At 42.9% G+C, this 16,241-nt stretch overlaps 1 protein-coding gene and 1 long non-coding RNA gene across 3 annotated transcripts in view; one reads left to right on the top strand and one right to left on the bottom strand.

The window, feature by feature from the left end:
- Nucleotides 1-16,241, top strand: part of LOC138962240 (uncharacterized) — a 179,686-nt gene that overhangs the window by 47,254 nt on the left and 116,191 nt on the right. The gene's annotated exons all lie outside the window — the stretch shown is intronic.
- Nucleotides 3,835-16,065, bottom strand: LOC138962226 (uncharacterized). Its single transcript, XM_070333955.1, has 4 exons — nucleotides 15,720-16,065; nucleotides 12,771-15,203; nucleotides 9,880-10,055; nucleotides 3,835-6,180 (listed from the first exon to the last, which is right to left on the bottom strand). The coding sequence occupies exons 2-3, from the start codon at nucleotides 14,158-14,160 to the stop codon at nucleotides 9,892-9,894; spliced, it is 1,554 nt and encodes a 517-aa protein (XP_070190056.1). The 5' UTR covers nucleotides 14,161-15,203; nucleotides 15,720-16,065; the 3' UTR covers nucleotides 3,835-6,180; nucleotides 9,880-9,891.

Below are 16,241 nucleotides of genomic sequence, written 5' to 3'. Positions count from 1 at the left end.
TGTTTTATTGTTGATTTAGAGGTACACATTAACATGCTATTGCAGATACTGAGTCGCATTGAAAACACAAACTGACAACTACATTCATCACGTATGTAAAAAAAAGAAAAGTGGGTCACACGGGGCCACGACGGCTCGGGAGTTGAATAAACCACGAGAACTGGTCTGTGGTTTACGCGTGCTAAATAGCAAATCAAGCGAACTGTGTCATTCTGTGCTGCTAAATGCTATTGCAAGTGTGTTCCATTAGGTTAGAATTGCTTATTTTGTGAAAGATTTAATCGTTCTGTAAACCTCAAGTGAGGCGGAAAGTTATCTCTGGTTGGTAAATGTAATTGCACGTAGGATTAGAAACGTTAGAGAACCCCTTTAAACCTTTGCACACGGACTAGTATGTTATTCAGTTCGGGGATTCCCGCATTCGTCGAGTAATCCTACCCGGCGTGAGCATATTCGATACCACTCACCCCAGCCACTCTCGTACCGAACAATGCATCAAAGCCGACCCTATCAGCTTTTCATCCTGTATTCACATATTTAAACCCCCTTCCCCCTCACCACTCTTCTTATCGCTAGATGGGTTTTTTCTTTATTCTCGGCAACATGTGCACTCTCTTCGTTGCATACCCCACCCCAACTACTCTCGGGCCCACACAAAAAAAACAACCACCAATATCATTCCAATCAAATATTTCCTTTCATCCATTTAGCCCCCCCCCCTCAAACGTTTGCTCCCCTCCCCCATTTACATTTAGATGGCTTTAAAAATACCACTCGAACAAAGGAGGTCATGGTTGCTTGCACATATTGAGAAATGTCGACATTGTCTACTGATATTGCAAATATTTCTTGTATGTGGGAGAAGGGGTTTTGGATGGAGGAGGCGGGGAGGGGGGGGGGGGGGTGTCGGTATCTCTGTTGTTACTTTGTTGTGAAGCTGTCCCAGATACTGCATATTTGTCAACAACCGGGGCTTAAATGGTTAACCCATTTTCATTGATTTTACTCTTCGGTCGACACCGGGACAAGGAACAGCGGGTGTGGACAGAAAAAAAGCAAGAAATAAAAGCAAGGATGACTGGGAAAAGCCAAACTTTTAACCCTGAAAACAGAAACAAACCAAACGGTCACCCCAGGCATGCTAATCTCCTAGCCATTACAAAACGAAATAGAGATATCTTGGTATTTCTCAGAAGGAATAACCATCCTCGTAAAGTTTCAGAAACAGTCAAACAGTGTCATGCCCTGCGTGTAGCGATAAATTCCCGACTGATATTTCGAAAGTGCAGCATGTTTGAGCTGGTCCTGAGTCATACTTACATTTATTAACATGTCTAGTCTTGAGTCACAATCTAAAACTAAATATATTTATATATATGTATACTCACATATGCCGTATATACTTTTAAATGGATGAAACTGCAGGAAGGAAACTGTAGGTGTCATGTGTCGTAATAATTGAAATATACAGCGTTTAATAAACTTAAACAAAATAAAACGTGAAGAAAAAAGACAAAAGCTATTTTGTCAAGTAATGTATATACGCAAGGGACATTGTGACAATCTGTAACCACAAGCTAAGAACAAAAAGTCGGAAATGTTCATTTAGACTTCTATATCCCCCCCCCCCCCCCCCACACACACACTAACTTCGCGTAAGCATAAATGTCATTTACCTAATTTACGAATGAAACCCTGTTCAAACCATCCCAACAGCCTCCGGCTCCTTGTACTGCTCTACTTTACGTGTTATTTTTTTAGTGATGTTTATTTCGGCAAAGTTTCTGTTACATGTCGCAGCCCCTGAAATATATCTTATTTCCCGCGTAAACGTGACCATGCAAATCACCGTGGATCCGTCAAGGCTTTTACATAAGAGTCCTTTCAATTGTCCACAAACGAAGAATCAACAGCTTGGCTGATTCACGAGAGGAGTATTTGCCTGAATTAGTTTTGCAGAGGTATCAGTTCTGACATGATTGCAGTAAAAAAAATTAAAAAAAATAAAAAATCCCAGTGCACAATCGGCAGCCAAGCTGTAGAGCTTCGGTAAGTGTCTAAAGAGGAAGGATGTTCTTATCCCACGTCAAAGCCATGACGGATCTATGGTGATTAACAACATGATTTGCTCAGTGAGGAAGGTTTCTTTCAACGTGTTTAGCTATTTTCAGTTCATCCATAAAGTGGCCTGCTATATTCGATAAGAGTTATTCAGTTCGGGAATTCCCGTGCGAGGACAACAAGCCTGGGCTCATTTTGACAGAAATAGGCAAACCTCACCAACGACCCAGTTGACGTAATCGTTTATGCAACCTTATCTAGACGTGAGTGCAACCAATCTCAATTTAAAGGCACAGTCCTTCTCGCGTAAACGGATCGGTTCACCATATCAGATATGGTCAGGATTTTAAAAGGGATAGGGCCATCCCTCCACTTGGAGGCATGTCAAAAATCGTCAACCCGACTGTTTATTGTGCAGAGTGAGACTTTTAATGAACTAATTAAAACAAATAAAACAAACAAACAAACAAACAATTTACGCTGTTGACGTTGTAAAACAAGTGTGTGGAGTAGGCCTACTCATCATCTTCAAGAATTTTTGCTCCACACGTCGTGACATACTGGAGTAATCACTATTATCAATGACATTAGCCGGCAAGACACCCCCCCCCCCCTCTCAATCTTTTTATCTTACATTCTCAAACGTTTAGATTTTTTAGTCAGTGTAAGTACACAATCTGCAATCAAATGCAAAACTAATCTCTGATACAAAGTCTTCAGATGTTTAAAGGACTTTTGATATACAGTAAGATTCGGGAAGTGTTGAAAGCTTTGCGAATAAAATTTAAATTATACATCTCTTATGGTAGTTCCCTTTAAATGACACGATAAAAGCCGCCGACCCATACCCCCATTCCCTGTTTCCGCGCGCGTTCAGATCACGCCACCTTCAATTATTGCATTCGCGGTCACAGAGCTCGAAACGTGACTCAGTCAGGACATTTTTGAGAACTTTTGGACCTAGGCTCAAATCTATTTATGGAGTTTACTAAATCGTTACGTATCCCGTGTACTTGCCGCCCCCCCCCCCCCCCCCCCCCCCCCCGCACTCTCCTTTTTCTCTTTCATTCTCTCACTCTCTCTCTTTCTTGCTTATCATGTTGTCTCTCAAATCGTATTTTCTATTTTGACCTAACAGTATCCATGGACTTTTCTCAAAAACAAAACAAAAACATTCAGAAAGTTTGGTTCAGGTTGATTATAAGTCATTCTGTTGTTGAATTATTTTGTTTATTGCCTATCCACCAGTGATGAGGAGGACTTTGTGTAGCTGAGATAATTCGTAAATAATGACGGACAAATAGATTGTGTGTGTGTGTGTGTGTGTGTGTGTGTGTGTGTGTGTGTGTGTTTGTGAGTGTGTGTGTTTGTGTGTTTGTGAGTGTGTGTGTGTGTGTGTGACACTGTGTGTGTGTGTGTGTGTGTGTGTGTGTGTGTTTGTGTGTATGCGTGTGTCCGTGTATGCGTATGTGTGTGTGTATGTGTGTACATGCCTGCCATCCGTGATGAGGACAAATAGTGTGTGAGAATTCGTAAATAATGACGGACAAATAGATTGTGTGTGTGTGTGTGTGTGTGTGTGTGTGTGTGTGTGTGTGTGTGTGTGTGTGTGTGTGTGTGACACGCAATGGTCTTCACGTGATACGAATGTGAATCAAAAGTTTAGTTCTTGTTCGATTACTTTTACTTGTGAGTATTACACACACACACACACACACACACACACACACACACACACACACACACACACACAGAGGAGGAAGAACAGTAGCATTGAGGCTGTTATTTTTTTTATTGTCACTGATCTGAGAAACGAGGTCAGAAGATAACAATACAATACAATACAATACAATACAATACAATAACTTTATTAATCTCTAAAAGAGAAATTGCATTGCTGAGCTTTTGTGTCCGTAATAAAACATACATAAAACATTCAAAAATAAACATTTGTTCTTTGTCATTCATACATTCTTGTGTTCTTATACATTTCTTCATTCATACATCAATATTCTATCATAATTATGTACATACATTTATTCTCTTTTAACAGTCTGTCTTCAAACGCATCTCAGAGAGGGAGGCTAGAGATTTGTGTTGTGCCATAGGTAAGATCATGTGCTTAGCTATGAAGTAATGTTATCACATGTTATTTAAGGAAAATGAGTAAATATATGTACCAAGCTTATACATCAGCAAAACTGAGAAAATACAGCAGACACTATTTCTGTAAATTAAAGTCGATTGTAGGTTAAGGATGTGTACTACTGTACCTGATATACGCTTTTTGTCTGTTACAAATTGGACTTAGTTGTGCTGTTTTGGAAAAAAATGTAATTGTTAAATACAATTTCAATTGCACATCTTTTTATGGAAGTTCTCTTTAAATGACACGATCGGAACCCCCGACCCCTACCCCCATTCCCTGCTTCAGATCACGCCACCTTCAATCATTAAATTCGCGGTCATAGAGTTCGAAACGTCATTCAGTTAGGATTTAAACAAAATAACGTTTGGACCTAGGCTCAAAGCTATGTTTAGATGTTACTGCATCGTTGCGTGCGCCTTGTAATCCCTGTCCCCTCCTCTCTCTCTCCTCTCTCTGTTGCTGTCCCTCTCTGTGTCTTTGTCTTTGTCTCTGTCTCATTCTATCTCTGTCTCTGTCTCATTCTCTCTCTGTCTCTCTCAATCTCTCTCTCTCTGTCTCTGTGTCTGTGTTTCTCTCTCTTACGCTATTGTCTTCCATATTTATTTTTCTACTTTAACCTAACGGTACTCTTGGACTTTTCTCGAAAACGTTCAGAAGGTACTGTTCAGGTTGATTATAAGTTATTCTACTGTTGAATTGTTGTTTATTTTGCCTATCCACCAGTGCTAAAGAAGACTGTGCGAAGCTGAGAACATTCGGAAAGAATGACGGACTGCCAGTGTGTGTGTGTGTGTGTGTGTGTGTGTGTGTGTGTGTGTGTGTGAGTGTGTGTGTGTGTGTGTATTTTGTGTGTGTATGTATGTATGTATGTATGTACGTACGTGTTTTTGGGTGTTTATGCATTTGTGTGTGTGTGTGTGTGTGTGTGTGTGTGTGTTTGTTTGTTTGTTTGTTTCTGCATTTGTGCGTGTGAATGTGTGTGTGAGTGTGTGTATGTTTTTGTGTGCATTTGTGTGTGTTTGTGTGTGTGTGTGTGTGTGTGCGTGCGTGTGTGTGTGCGTGTGTGTGTGTGTGTGAATGTGTGTGTGTACGTGTGCGTATGTGCATTTGTGTGTGTGTGTATTTGTGTGTGTTTTGGAACGTGTGTTTGTTTAATTTTACTTGTAATTAAAACATGCCTCACTTACACACACACATGCAGACACACACACATGAGGAACAAAAAACGTACGATTGGGGTTGGTAACATTTATTGTCGGTTGAAACTTGGGTGTTACAGGTTGGAGATTATCGAACACTTAACGTTGCACTCATCAAGCATGACACCACCCAAGCATCACACACACACACGGACACAGTCTCAGACAGACAGACATGCACACACACGCGCACGCGCGCACGATCGCAGATACTAACACACACACACACACACACACACACACACACACACAAATACACACACGCGCGCGCGCACTCACACATACACACATGAAGAAAACTAAAGTAGCATTGAGGTTGGTAACTTAAATTGTCAGTTGAAACTTGGCTGTTTCAGGTCGGAGGTTATCGAACACTTAACGTTGCGCTCTTTAAGAATGGTACCACTCAAGCATCAAACACACACACACACACACACACACACACACACACACAGTCACAGTCACAGTCAGACAGAGAGTCAGACAGAGAGTCAGACAGAGAGTTAGACAGACAGACAAACAGACAGACAGACAGACACACACACACACACTTACTCACTCACCCACTCACACACACACACACACACACACACGCACGCACACACACACACACACACACATACACACACACCCACACACACACACACACACACACACACACACACACAATAGGCCTACTGCGAAGTCCGCTGAGCACCGACATGTTTGGCTCGGGGTTGATTCCACGCCGGAACCTCGGCTGTACCCGCGGATAACCGCGGGCTCTGCAGGCTGTTCACCGCGGACAGAAATTGTCAACACGAGTGGTGAGTGTCTGCACAAAATCGTCTCTGCTTTCTCTAAAATAACATATCATTACAAAACTATTGTTTGTACTTCAACCTAAGGTATTATAGCACCCTATCATCGATTTAATTTTTTTCTTTCGTTCGTATGTGAAGGCTGAGCTTCGAGTATTTGTGCATTTCCTGTAAAAAGTGCCAAAATTCTGACTTTACACATTTATTACGGAAATCCAAGCTTATTAAACAAGTTGCAGTGAATTGGAATGTTGTTACTAATCATTTGTTGACATGTGGCTCAAGTGGTGTTATCTAAAGCCACACGGTTGAGTCGTATTTCTTGAATCTCTGCCGCCACTGAACGATTTTGCGGCTGTGGCCCGCGGGCAGTGCCGGCTGTGGCCCGCGGACAGTGTTTTAAAGTAAAAAGTCGGGCTTCAATTACCTTTGGTCGGGCGTCAATACACCAGTTAACAGTTTCTTACATGGTACAAAGAAGGAAAACTCACGTGATACCCAAAGCGATTCTGGTTGGACGAGAAATTTCGACGAGCAACCGCTGCATCGTCTGCTCAACGTGATGGAAGCAATTGAACGGGACGGTGTGTTTTCCTCTACGTTATAACAAAAACCTCACGTTACATCCAAATTAGCGATGGAGTCAACATGCTGTGTTATTGGTTGCAGTAATGGGAGTAACCGATTTAAAAAATGGTGGTCAGAAGATTGCAAAATTCATTACGTGCCTCGACGGTCGTCAGGGTGTGGTTGCGAACCACCATTCAGGTGGGCATTTGTTATCGCCTGTGTGTCGTGTTTTGACAAACTTTTAGTACGACTGATGTGAGCCGAATTTATTGGGGAAAGTTCAATGAATGCAAAAAGGTATGCCAAATAGTAGTGTGTCATGTTTCCTTTGCGTTGGGTTGTGGTGAAATACACAGCGGTTATCTGTTTGCGAGTTGCCTGGAACACGGTTTTTTAATAACATCTCTCGATCTTCACATATTTTGTCATGTGAATAAGAACAAAACAAGTTCGTCAAACATATTTCTTATTTTATCTGCATTGAATGAATTTACAACGTCCTTCTTGTTAATTGTTTATTCATAAAGACTAGGGGAAGGGCTCCTAATATGGACCGGCTCCTAATATGGACCACCTCTTGATCTGACAAACTAACGGCGCTAGAGCGCTAAAAACAATTTCATTCGCTGTCTTCACCGGGGCGGGGATGTAGCTCAGTCGGTAGGGCGCTGGATTTGTATCCAGTTGGCCGCTGTCAGCGTGAGTTCGTCCCCACGTTCGGCGAGAGATTTATTTCTCAGAGTCAACTTTGTGTGCAGACTCTCCTCGGTGTCCGAACACCCCCGTGTGTACACGCAAGCACAAGACCAGGTGCGCACGAAAAAGATCCTGTAATCCATGTCAGAGTTCGGTGGGTTATAGAAACACGAAAATACCCAGCATGCTTCCTCCGAAAACGGCGTATGGCTGCCTAAATGGCGGGGTAAAAAACGGTCATACACGTAAAATTCCACTCGTGCAAAAAACACGAGTGTACGTGGGAGTTTCAGCCCACGAACGCAGAAGAAGAAGAAGAGAAGCCTAATATGGACCCTTTGTGATTTTTTCTGTGTTGAATTTTTGCTGAATGTCTACCAAACACAAAATGAAACTTCTTCGCAAGAAAACAAGCTAGTTATTAGCATGAAACAAAAAGTGGTCCATATTAGGAGCCCTTCCCCTACTTGTACTGAAGAAAATGTTTCCCCCTTTCAACGGGTGGAGTAGTGCGCCGGAGTAGTGTCCCTTGCGTAGAAACGTGGGCGAATAACACGATCTGCGCGTGCGATGAAATCAACCGGAAAAGGAAAAAGACATACACATGCCGAAAAACGATATGCGCATCACCCGGAAAAGGAAATAGGTCGAATCTGCTCGCGATAAAAGAAGTGCGCATGTGCGAGATCTAAAATGACCGCGGAACTGTTAACTGGTGTATCCCCGATGAAGACCTCGAAGTTTCAAATGGAAGCATGTTAATGTGTAAATATGGACCACTTTTTATTTCTTGCTGACAACTAGCATGGTTTTTTTCTGCAAAGAAGTTTCATTTTGTGTTCGGTAGCCCTTCTCTCTTTAGTTAACCGTTAGGCCTAATTAGAGCGCATTAGCTTTAATAGACATGCAGCAAAAATGAAATACAGAAAAAAATCACAAATGGTTCGTATTTGGAGTCTGGGCGCCTAATATGGACCGTTGTGGTGGCCTTCACCAATCAATGTAAAACGACCCCTGTTCTTCAGAATAACATGATACAACTTAGTCTGCAAGTCAGAATAATTCAAATAGATTTATCGTTTTTAGTTTCACGAGAACGTTATTTGAAGCATAACAGGAAACTAAAGACACTTTTTATTTATTTATTACAAATAGAGATAAAATAAATACAATGATTAACTTCCAGAAAAAGAAGACTATTTGTTATATTTTTTTTGAAAGATCGAGGACTAGTTATAGTTTATTTTCAGAAAGCTTCTCAGTGAATGAATGAAACCAGCCTTTAGATTTTATTTTCTTCTATATGATGCATGTGGTCCATCTTAGGGGACAAACACATACTTTAAGATTTTGCTCCTATTTTTTGTTTGCAGAAGAAACTCGGGATCAACACTGCTAAAATGTAACAAATTCAGTCTTAGCTGTCATATATGAGCAAATTGTGTGGGATAACAGCCTTGTCTGCGGACAGAAAATAGTCCGTTTTAAGTGTCAAATTTAGAATGAACGCTGCCAAACGTGTAAAAAGAGAAAAAGCCGATTTTGTGTGGTTTGTGTTTCTGCAACACTTTTTACATGTGAAAGTTATGAAGAGAAGGTAAATGCAGCAAATGAACTGTTTTGAACGCTCTAGCACCGTTAGTTTGTCAGAACAGCTGGGGGTCCATATTAGGAGCCGATCCATATTAGGATACCTTCCCCTATATCTACTAAGCTCTTTCACATTTAAAATGTTGAAACTTCTGATGAAATGCCTTCGATTAAAACATTGCACTTTTAAGTGATGTTCAACTTCTGGGTTAAAAGCACCAAAAGTTTCTGTTCACGCGTCACGTAATAGAATACATGGATGACACGTGACCCGTACAAAGATTGAAAGAAGACAAACCAAATGAAAGGTTGACAATGGTCAACTGTGACTTTTACACATTATTTAAAAACAACAACAACCGAACAACACCAACAAAACATTAAAACAAAACCCAAAAAACAACAACAACAAAACCAACAAAACAAAACAAAACATACACGCGATGTATATAAACGGAACACAACATAGACACATTGAACACATCATTACAACAACAAAAACAGCAACAAACAAACACAGACCCCCCCCCCCCCACCAACAAAAACACACCCAACAACAACAACAAACAAACAAACAAAATAACACACAGAAAACCCACACACCAACAAACACGATGTTTAACAGAAACACAATAAAGAAACATTTTGAACCGCCCTAGCAGCAGCACAGGCGGATGCAACCACAGCAAGCTTAACAACAACACACAGGTAATTCACAAGTGTGTTAAAAAGTCCTAAAATCAAGAACAGTCACGCAACCTTGCCATCAGTGCCAACGCGTCGTTTGCACAAATAGTCACACATAAACACTTACGTGGTTCCTTTGTCACTGTGAGAAGAGAACAAAGTCCACAACATCTTGGCGTCTTAGTCCAATAACGTAGCCACACGAAAACCTGAATCGCACGTGCACCATCCAGGGATCATCGTCCGCCATCCAGTTTTGCAAGGTGACACCGCAGTAGAAACAGCGTACGCAATCGCCCATACCTATAATTGAGAACATGTAGGGACATGTATGCAGATATATAGACGGTCTAATTGCAAATTCTTTGAAGTAGATATAGATTAATGCACGTGAAAGGTAACTGTCTATACTTCCCTTCTCTCTCAAAGAGAGAGAGAGAGAGAGAGAGAGAGAGAGAGAGAGAGAGAGAGAGAGAGAGAGAGAGAGAGAGAGAGAGAGAGAGAGAGAGAGAGACAGACAGACAGACAGACAGACAGACAGACAGACAGACAGACAGACAGACAGACAGAGACAGAGAGACAGAGAGAGAGAGATCCGGCTAACGCTGAGGTCCATTCGGTTATTCTGACAGTCTGGGGGATTACCAAGTGACGATGTGCACTCAACCAAGAAAAACCCAGTGTGTCTGTCTGTCGAAACCTTTTACCAATTTACCTTTGTGATCAAGTATAGAACGACAAGACCAGCAATAATTGTTGCTGATGTTTTCATGCGTTGGCACCAATCCGAGTCAGTTATTCTTGAATATTATTGAATGAAAAGCCACTTCAACCCGAAGTGAAACCTGTGCCGTATATTTATGCAAAAGTGTATGTATGCTGAAAAAAGCTGTTAAGATTAAAAGTACAGAAAGAAAGATACAAAAGTTCACATATCATACGGGTCTTCCGACGGGCGCAGTGGCGTAGTGGTATGACGTCGGCCTCCTAATCGGGAGGTCGTGAGTTCGAATCCCGGTCGGTTAAGAGTGGAGATTTTTCCGATCTACCTTGTCAATTTACACTCTTCAAAAAAAGTTAAGGATCACTTTTTTACAAGCACGCCACACAAAACAGACAAGACCGAATTCTTTCATTTAAACAAAAAAAAATTGAACAACCAAGGAGTAATGACAAACAAAGCAAAGATCGAACGCGGCAGCGACAATTTAGCTAGAGTGTGTCCAACGTGACAACCCTCGAAAATGGAATTCACAACAATGTGAATCAGTGTCAATAACGCGTGTGCCCTCCGTTGTGTGCCAGGCATTCAACACATCGTTGGCGCATGGAGTGGATCAGGTTGCATATGAATGCTCTGGGAACTCCATTCCACTCCTGCTGGAGCCATTGCAGCAGTTGAACCAGATTGGCAGGAGGAGGGTGATGTTGCTGTACCAGACGACAAAGATCATCCCACATGTGCTCTATGGGGTTCAGGTCCGGGCTGTTGGCTGGCCACAGCATCCTGTTGACCCTGGCCTGCTGGATGAAGGTGTTTACAGCTGCAGAGCGATGGGGAGGTGCGTTGTCATCCTGAAGAATCGCACGAGGGCCGATCGCTTGGAGGGCTGGAACGACCAGGGATTGCAGGATCTCATTCTGGTAGCGGACACCGGTCGAGTTGCCCACTACATGGTACAGTGGTGTCCTTAGACGTGTGCTGATCCCTCCCCAGACCATCACAGAGCCTCCGCCAAAACGCTGTCGTTCCAGAACAGCGCCTTCTCCGAAGCGCTCTCCGCGACGCCTCCACACTCGGATGCGACCATCAGCAGGTTCCAAGCAAAAGCGGGACTCATCTGTAAACAACACCTGAGCCCACTGCTGACGTTGCCACCTCACATGTTGAGTGCACCAGGCTCGGCGAGCAGCTCGGTGATTAGCAGTCAGGGTTGTTGCACGCAAGCCAAAGTTGTGTAAGCGGTTTCGGATCGTCTGACCACTAACAACAGTGTTGGTGGTAGCTTGTAGGCGTTGCCTAATGTTGTTTGCCGTAGCCATTCTTTGTTGCATGGCCTGCCTCTGAATGAAGCGATCCTCTCTTTGTGTGGTGACTCTGGGCCGACCAGAACGTTGTCGCTCCTGCACTCTTCCAGTTGCGTGGAATCTCTGTTTTAGTCTGATGATGACAGAGGGAGCCACTGCAAGCCTCTGGGCCACTTGCCTGGCAGCAACACCGTCTTGTAGCCATCCTATTGCCCTTCCTCTATCCAAATCGCTGTTTTCTTCGTGGGGGCATGTTGCTACTGTGTATAATTGTGTCAGCGTGTCAACCTTTAAACACAAGCTGGTGAGCGATGTTCATAGCCCGGACCCTGTTGTAGCACGTGCATCACAACCTTTTGCCCTGGCATGCGTTCCGCAAATTTCATGGGGCTATAAAAAACACCCTTTTTCTTCCAAAATGCAGAAGCTTTTGAGAAGTCCCACAAAGGGAAATAACTCTGCCTGCCAAACAAAATTCTAGGTCAAGACTCATTGTTCATTTGTTAATTCAAACACATTAATATTTTAATTATTATGTCGATGTTTAATTTTTTGGCAATTTTTTATAATTAGATCCGTTTTTTCAACCGATCCTTAACTTTTTTTCAAGAGTGTATGTGCAGACCTGCTAGTGACCTAACCCCTTCGTGTGTACACGCAAGCACAAGACCAAGTGCGCACGGAAAAGATCCTGTAATCCATGTCAGAGTTCGGTGGGTTATAGAGACACGAAAATACCCAGCATGCCTCCCCCGAAATCGGCGTATGCTGCCTGAATGGCGGGGTAAAACTGGCCATACACATACAAATCCTCTCGTGCTAAAAACATGAGTGAACGTGGGAGTCTAAGCCCATGAACGAAGAAGAAGAAGAAGAATACGGGTCTTCCTACACATGAACGTACCTTAGAACGTACCTCAGAAACAACCCACACAAATATTTATATTAAATTCATAACCGTATACTAAGCAGTATATCACCGGTACTTGCCTGTGTAGTAGAATCCTGCCTCAGCTAGGCGTTGTGCGTTTGGCGTTCCTTGTGCTGGCCAGTCGCCAAATGATCTCACTCTACTGGTCCCCGTTGCATACCTTCGACTGACTGCTCCTTCTGCATTGGTATCACTCTCTCCAATATCAAAACCATCTTGGTTGCTCAGCGGAGGAACGCTGGCTTCCTCGACTATGGCACCGTTCAAATCAAACATTTGATTACGGGCTTGTAGGGGGTGCACAGAATGTGCAAAATATGGACTACGAAGCATGTGTGAGTGGTGGCGGACTTCGAGGCCGAACCGCACATGTCGGAACGCATAAGCTGCTGACGGAAGAACATCTTGAGAAAAGTGGAGACACTGGTGTCCAGTTTCTTCAGTTATGACTTGAGTGGGAAAACTTTCACGTGCCACAATTGGTGTTGATAAAGCTGAGGAATGATTGCTGTCATTGTTTTCAATAGTTGTTGGTGGTCTGGAAGTAAAGCTTTCAGGAGATGCATTGGCAGGCAGCAGATAATGATTGCTGATATCCTCCTCCTCAACAAACACAGGCGATACAAGATGACCATGACTGCCTACCTGTATGCGTGCTGCACACAAGAGAGGCTCGTGGACGTCTCCTGCGATTATATGTATCACTGCTTCTTGTGGTAGAGTGAGGCTGCCTGCAGAAAAGTGTCCCGTTTCTTGTCTCACGGATTGCTGAGGTCGCTCTGTCCTATTGGCCGAAGGTTCTACCGCGACATTCTGCGATACGGTTGTGTTATTGCCAGATTGGTCCGACGCGGCTGCTGCCCTTGGATAAGTAGGTATTGAAGTCTGACGGCTCTGACCGCTCTCGGGTTGTTCTAGCTCATTGTTACTTTCAGATGCACATCCACTCGTTGAAGAAAACGGAGGAGATGTACGTTCAGGTGATGGATTACCGTTGGTGGAAGAATGTTTTGAGGATCTTCCGCTGTTTGTTTCATCTCCAACTGAATTGTTTACTTCTGCCGAATGAGTCAACGCTCCAGGATTAACCAAATGGGATGGATTTCTCTCCGTCTCGGAACGAGAGTGGCCTGTAGTTGAGTAACTGTATACATATTCTTCAAAATGCATCTGAGGATAGTGTCGTGTAGAGACATTATTTGCATCACGAAAGTTTGCATGTAAACAGTCCGGAGACAATTTCAGGTGCATCAAAGCTATTTTTTCACCCTTTTTCCACTTTCTCCTTGAGAGACCACAGCTGAAGCAAATGATCATATTGTGCCTTCCGTCATAGTAAAATCCACTTTCAGCGAGTCGTATTGGAGAAACCTGGAGATCGGGTAGCGTTGAAAAGGTGGACAGCCTCCAGATTTCTGAACGCCCGACAGCTCTGCTGCTTCCATCCATGGTTAATCTACTGACAGTGTGCGTGATGGCTTTAGTTACCGTTGGAAGATAGGAGCTACCTCTGTGCTGTTCACATGGCAGACTTGCAACCAACTTGTGACCAACTTGCAAGCGATTTTAGTCGGCGGCAAGTCACATCAAAATCGCTGCCCATGTGAACAGCACAATCTTGTTAACTAGATTTAAGCGGCGAGTCTCGCCAGACTTAGCCTTTCGGGATTGTCCGGTTGTCCACGTTGTTTTCCGGAGAAGGGAAGGCTAGAGCCACAGAGATGTATACGTCTATATTTAACTCAGTGGCTTGAGCTAACCAATCAGTAAGCGCAATAAGAAAAGTGTGGCGCGAGTCGCTGGTGAGTCACGGCCGAGTCGGGCAGTGCTCACCTGGGTTTTAGAGTCTGGCACGAGTCGCTGGCGAGACTGGCGCCAGTCGCTTGGGCTGTTCACATGGCAGACTTTTCGCTGATTCGGCCTCAATGACTCAGGAGCGTTTTTCAAACGACAAAAGTTGGTTGCAAGTCTACCATGTGAACAGCATTGTCACAGTGTTCCTGGTATCCCATTCAAAGTGCTGGTTTACTAATTTTAACATATTCATATGTATGGGATTTATTAGCAGTGTGTTTCCTGGAGGATCAGTGCTCAACAAGCTTATTTCCAGCGCAAAACAGTATCTACATGTATATTCTTTTCTCCCTTTGTCTTCACAACTTCTGCCTTCGTAGCAAGACGTGTATCTGGTAGCATTGTTTTCTCTTAGTCTTTTTTCCTCTTTCTTTATTTCGCAGTAATTTCCCTGTGGAATTTTTTTTCTCTTTCCTGACAACATCTCGCTTCTCCCTAAAGTGTAAATTGTTTCGAACATCTAATTTTGATTGTGTCACGCTCATATTGACGGCTGCAGAAGCTTTCTCCCTCACAACTGTCAAACTTCCCTTCAAAAGTGAGTATCGTTGTGGTGTATGTCATGTTGATGTCTTCTTTTGTATTAGTTTTCTTGATGGAGGCGACATGATTTTATTAAATTTTATAGTGACTTCAACCTGAAAAAAGAAAAAAAAAAGATTAAGGGAGTAAATATAGGTTACACACCTCCGAGTCCTGGATAGCTTGCATATTTCTCCTTGGGTCGATTTGCAGGTATTCCCGAGCCTCTGAGGAAAGTGTATTTTTAATACACGAAGTTAATGCCCCTTGGACAATGAACAAAATGATAGCAAATGTAGTCTAGTTTGATCCAAGACGCGACGAATGTGCAGAGCCAAAGTCCGGGGACAGCTTTGTCGATATATTTTGAAAACGTCCCAAATATGAAAGGGCCAAGCGAGGTTGTGTCCAATGTTTGTGCTGTGTGTGTAAAATGTGTAGTTTATTCTAAACAAGTCCAATGTATCCATGCCTACACACCTAAGTAAAACTCTGTATGTCTATCATTATGTCATTTATATTTTCTTTGATCAAGACAAGAACCGTTATTAGCCCCGTCGACTTTGCACCAGTTAAAATACAAGTGCTTCCCTGCAGAAAGCATAAGCCAGATTTAAAATCCAATAGCTTACCTAATAGGTAATCCTTTTGGATGATCCCAAAACATAGAAGTAGCCTTTCTGACGAAAAAGGAAACTGAGCTCGTCCTGTGTGCTTTATTAGTCTAAAGCTGGGGCTCAGGCCTTTTTGTCATTGTGGAAAGACCCGATATTGTTAAATAAAGAATGATTCAGGAAATGCTAACCGTCACCTTTCCCGGATTTCTGTCAGATAATATTCCTTCAGCAAAACCAACAATGGTGTTGTCTTTTTCTGGTTTGTGGTGTCTCATAAAGAACTGAAGGCATAAGCGGAAAAACGACACGTTATAAAAGCCACTGGCACTTTCTCTGAAGAGGGCAGAGAGAGAGAGAGAGAGAGAGAGAGAGAGAGAGAGAGAGAGAGAGAGAGAGACACACACACACACACACACACACACACACACACACACACACACACACACACACGTGAAGACAATATGCAGCACACATACACACACCCACACACACACACATATATACACACACACACCCACAATCACACAAACACACATA

This window comes from Littorina saxatilis, linkage group LG3, assembly GCF_037325665.1.
Source record: "Littorina saxatilis isolate snail1 linkage group LG3, US_GU_Lsax_2.0, whole genome shotgun sequence".
NCBI lineage: Eukaryota > Metazoa > Mollusca > Gastropoda > Littorinimorpha > Littorinidae > Littorina > Littorina saxatilis.
The sequence above is the reverse complement of the archived record's forward strand: the minus strand, read 5'-3'. Positions and strand labels throughout refer to the sequence as shown.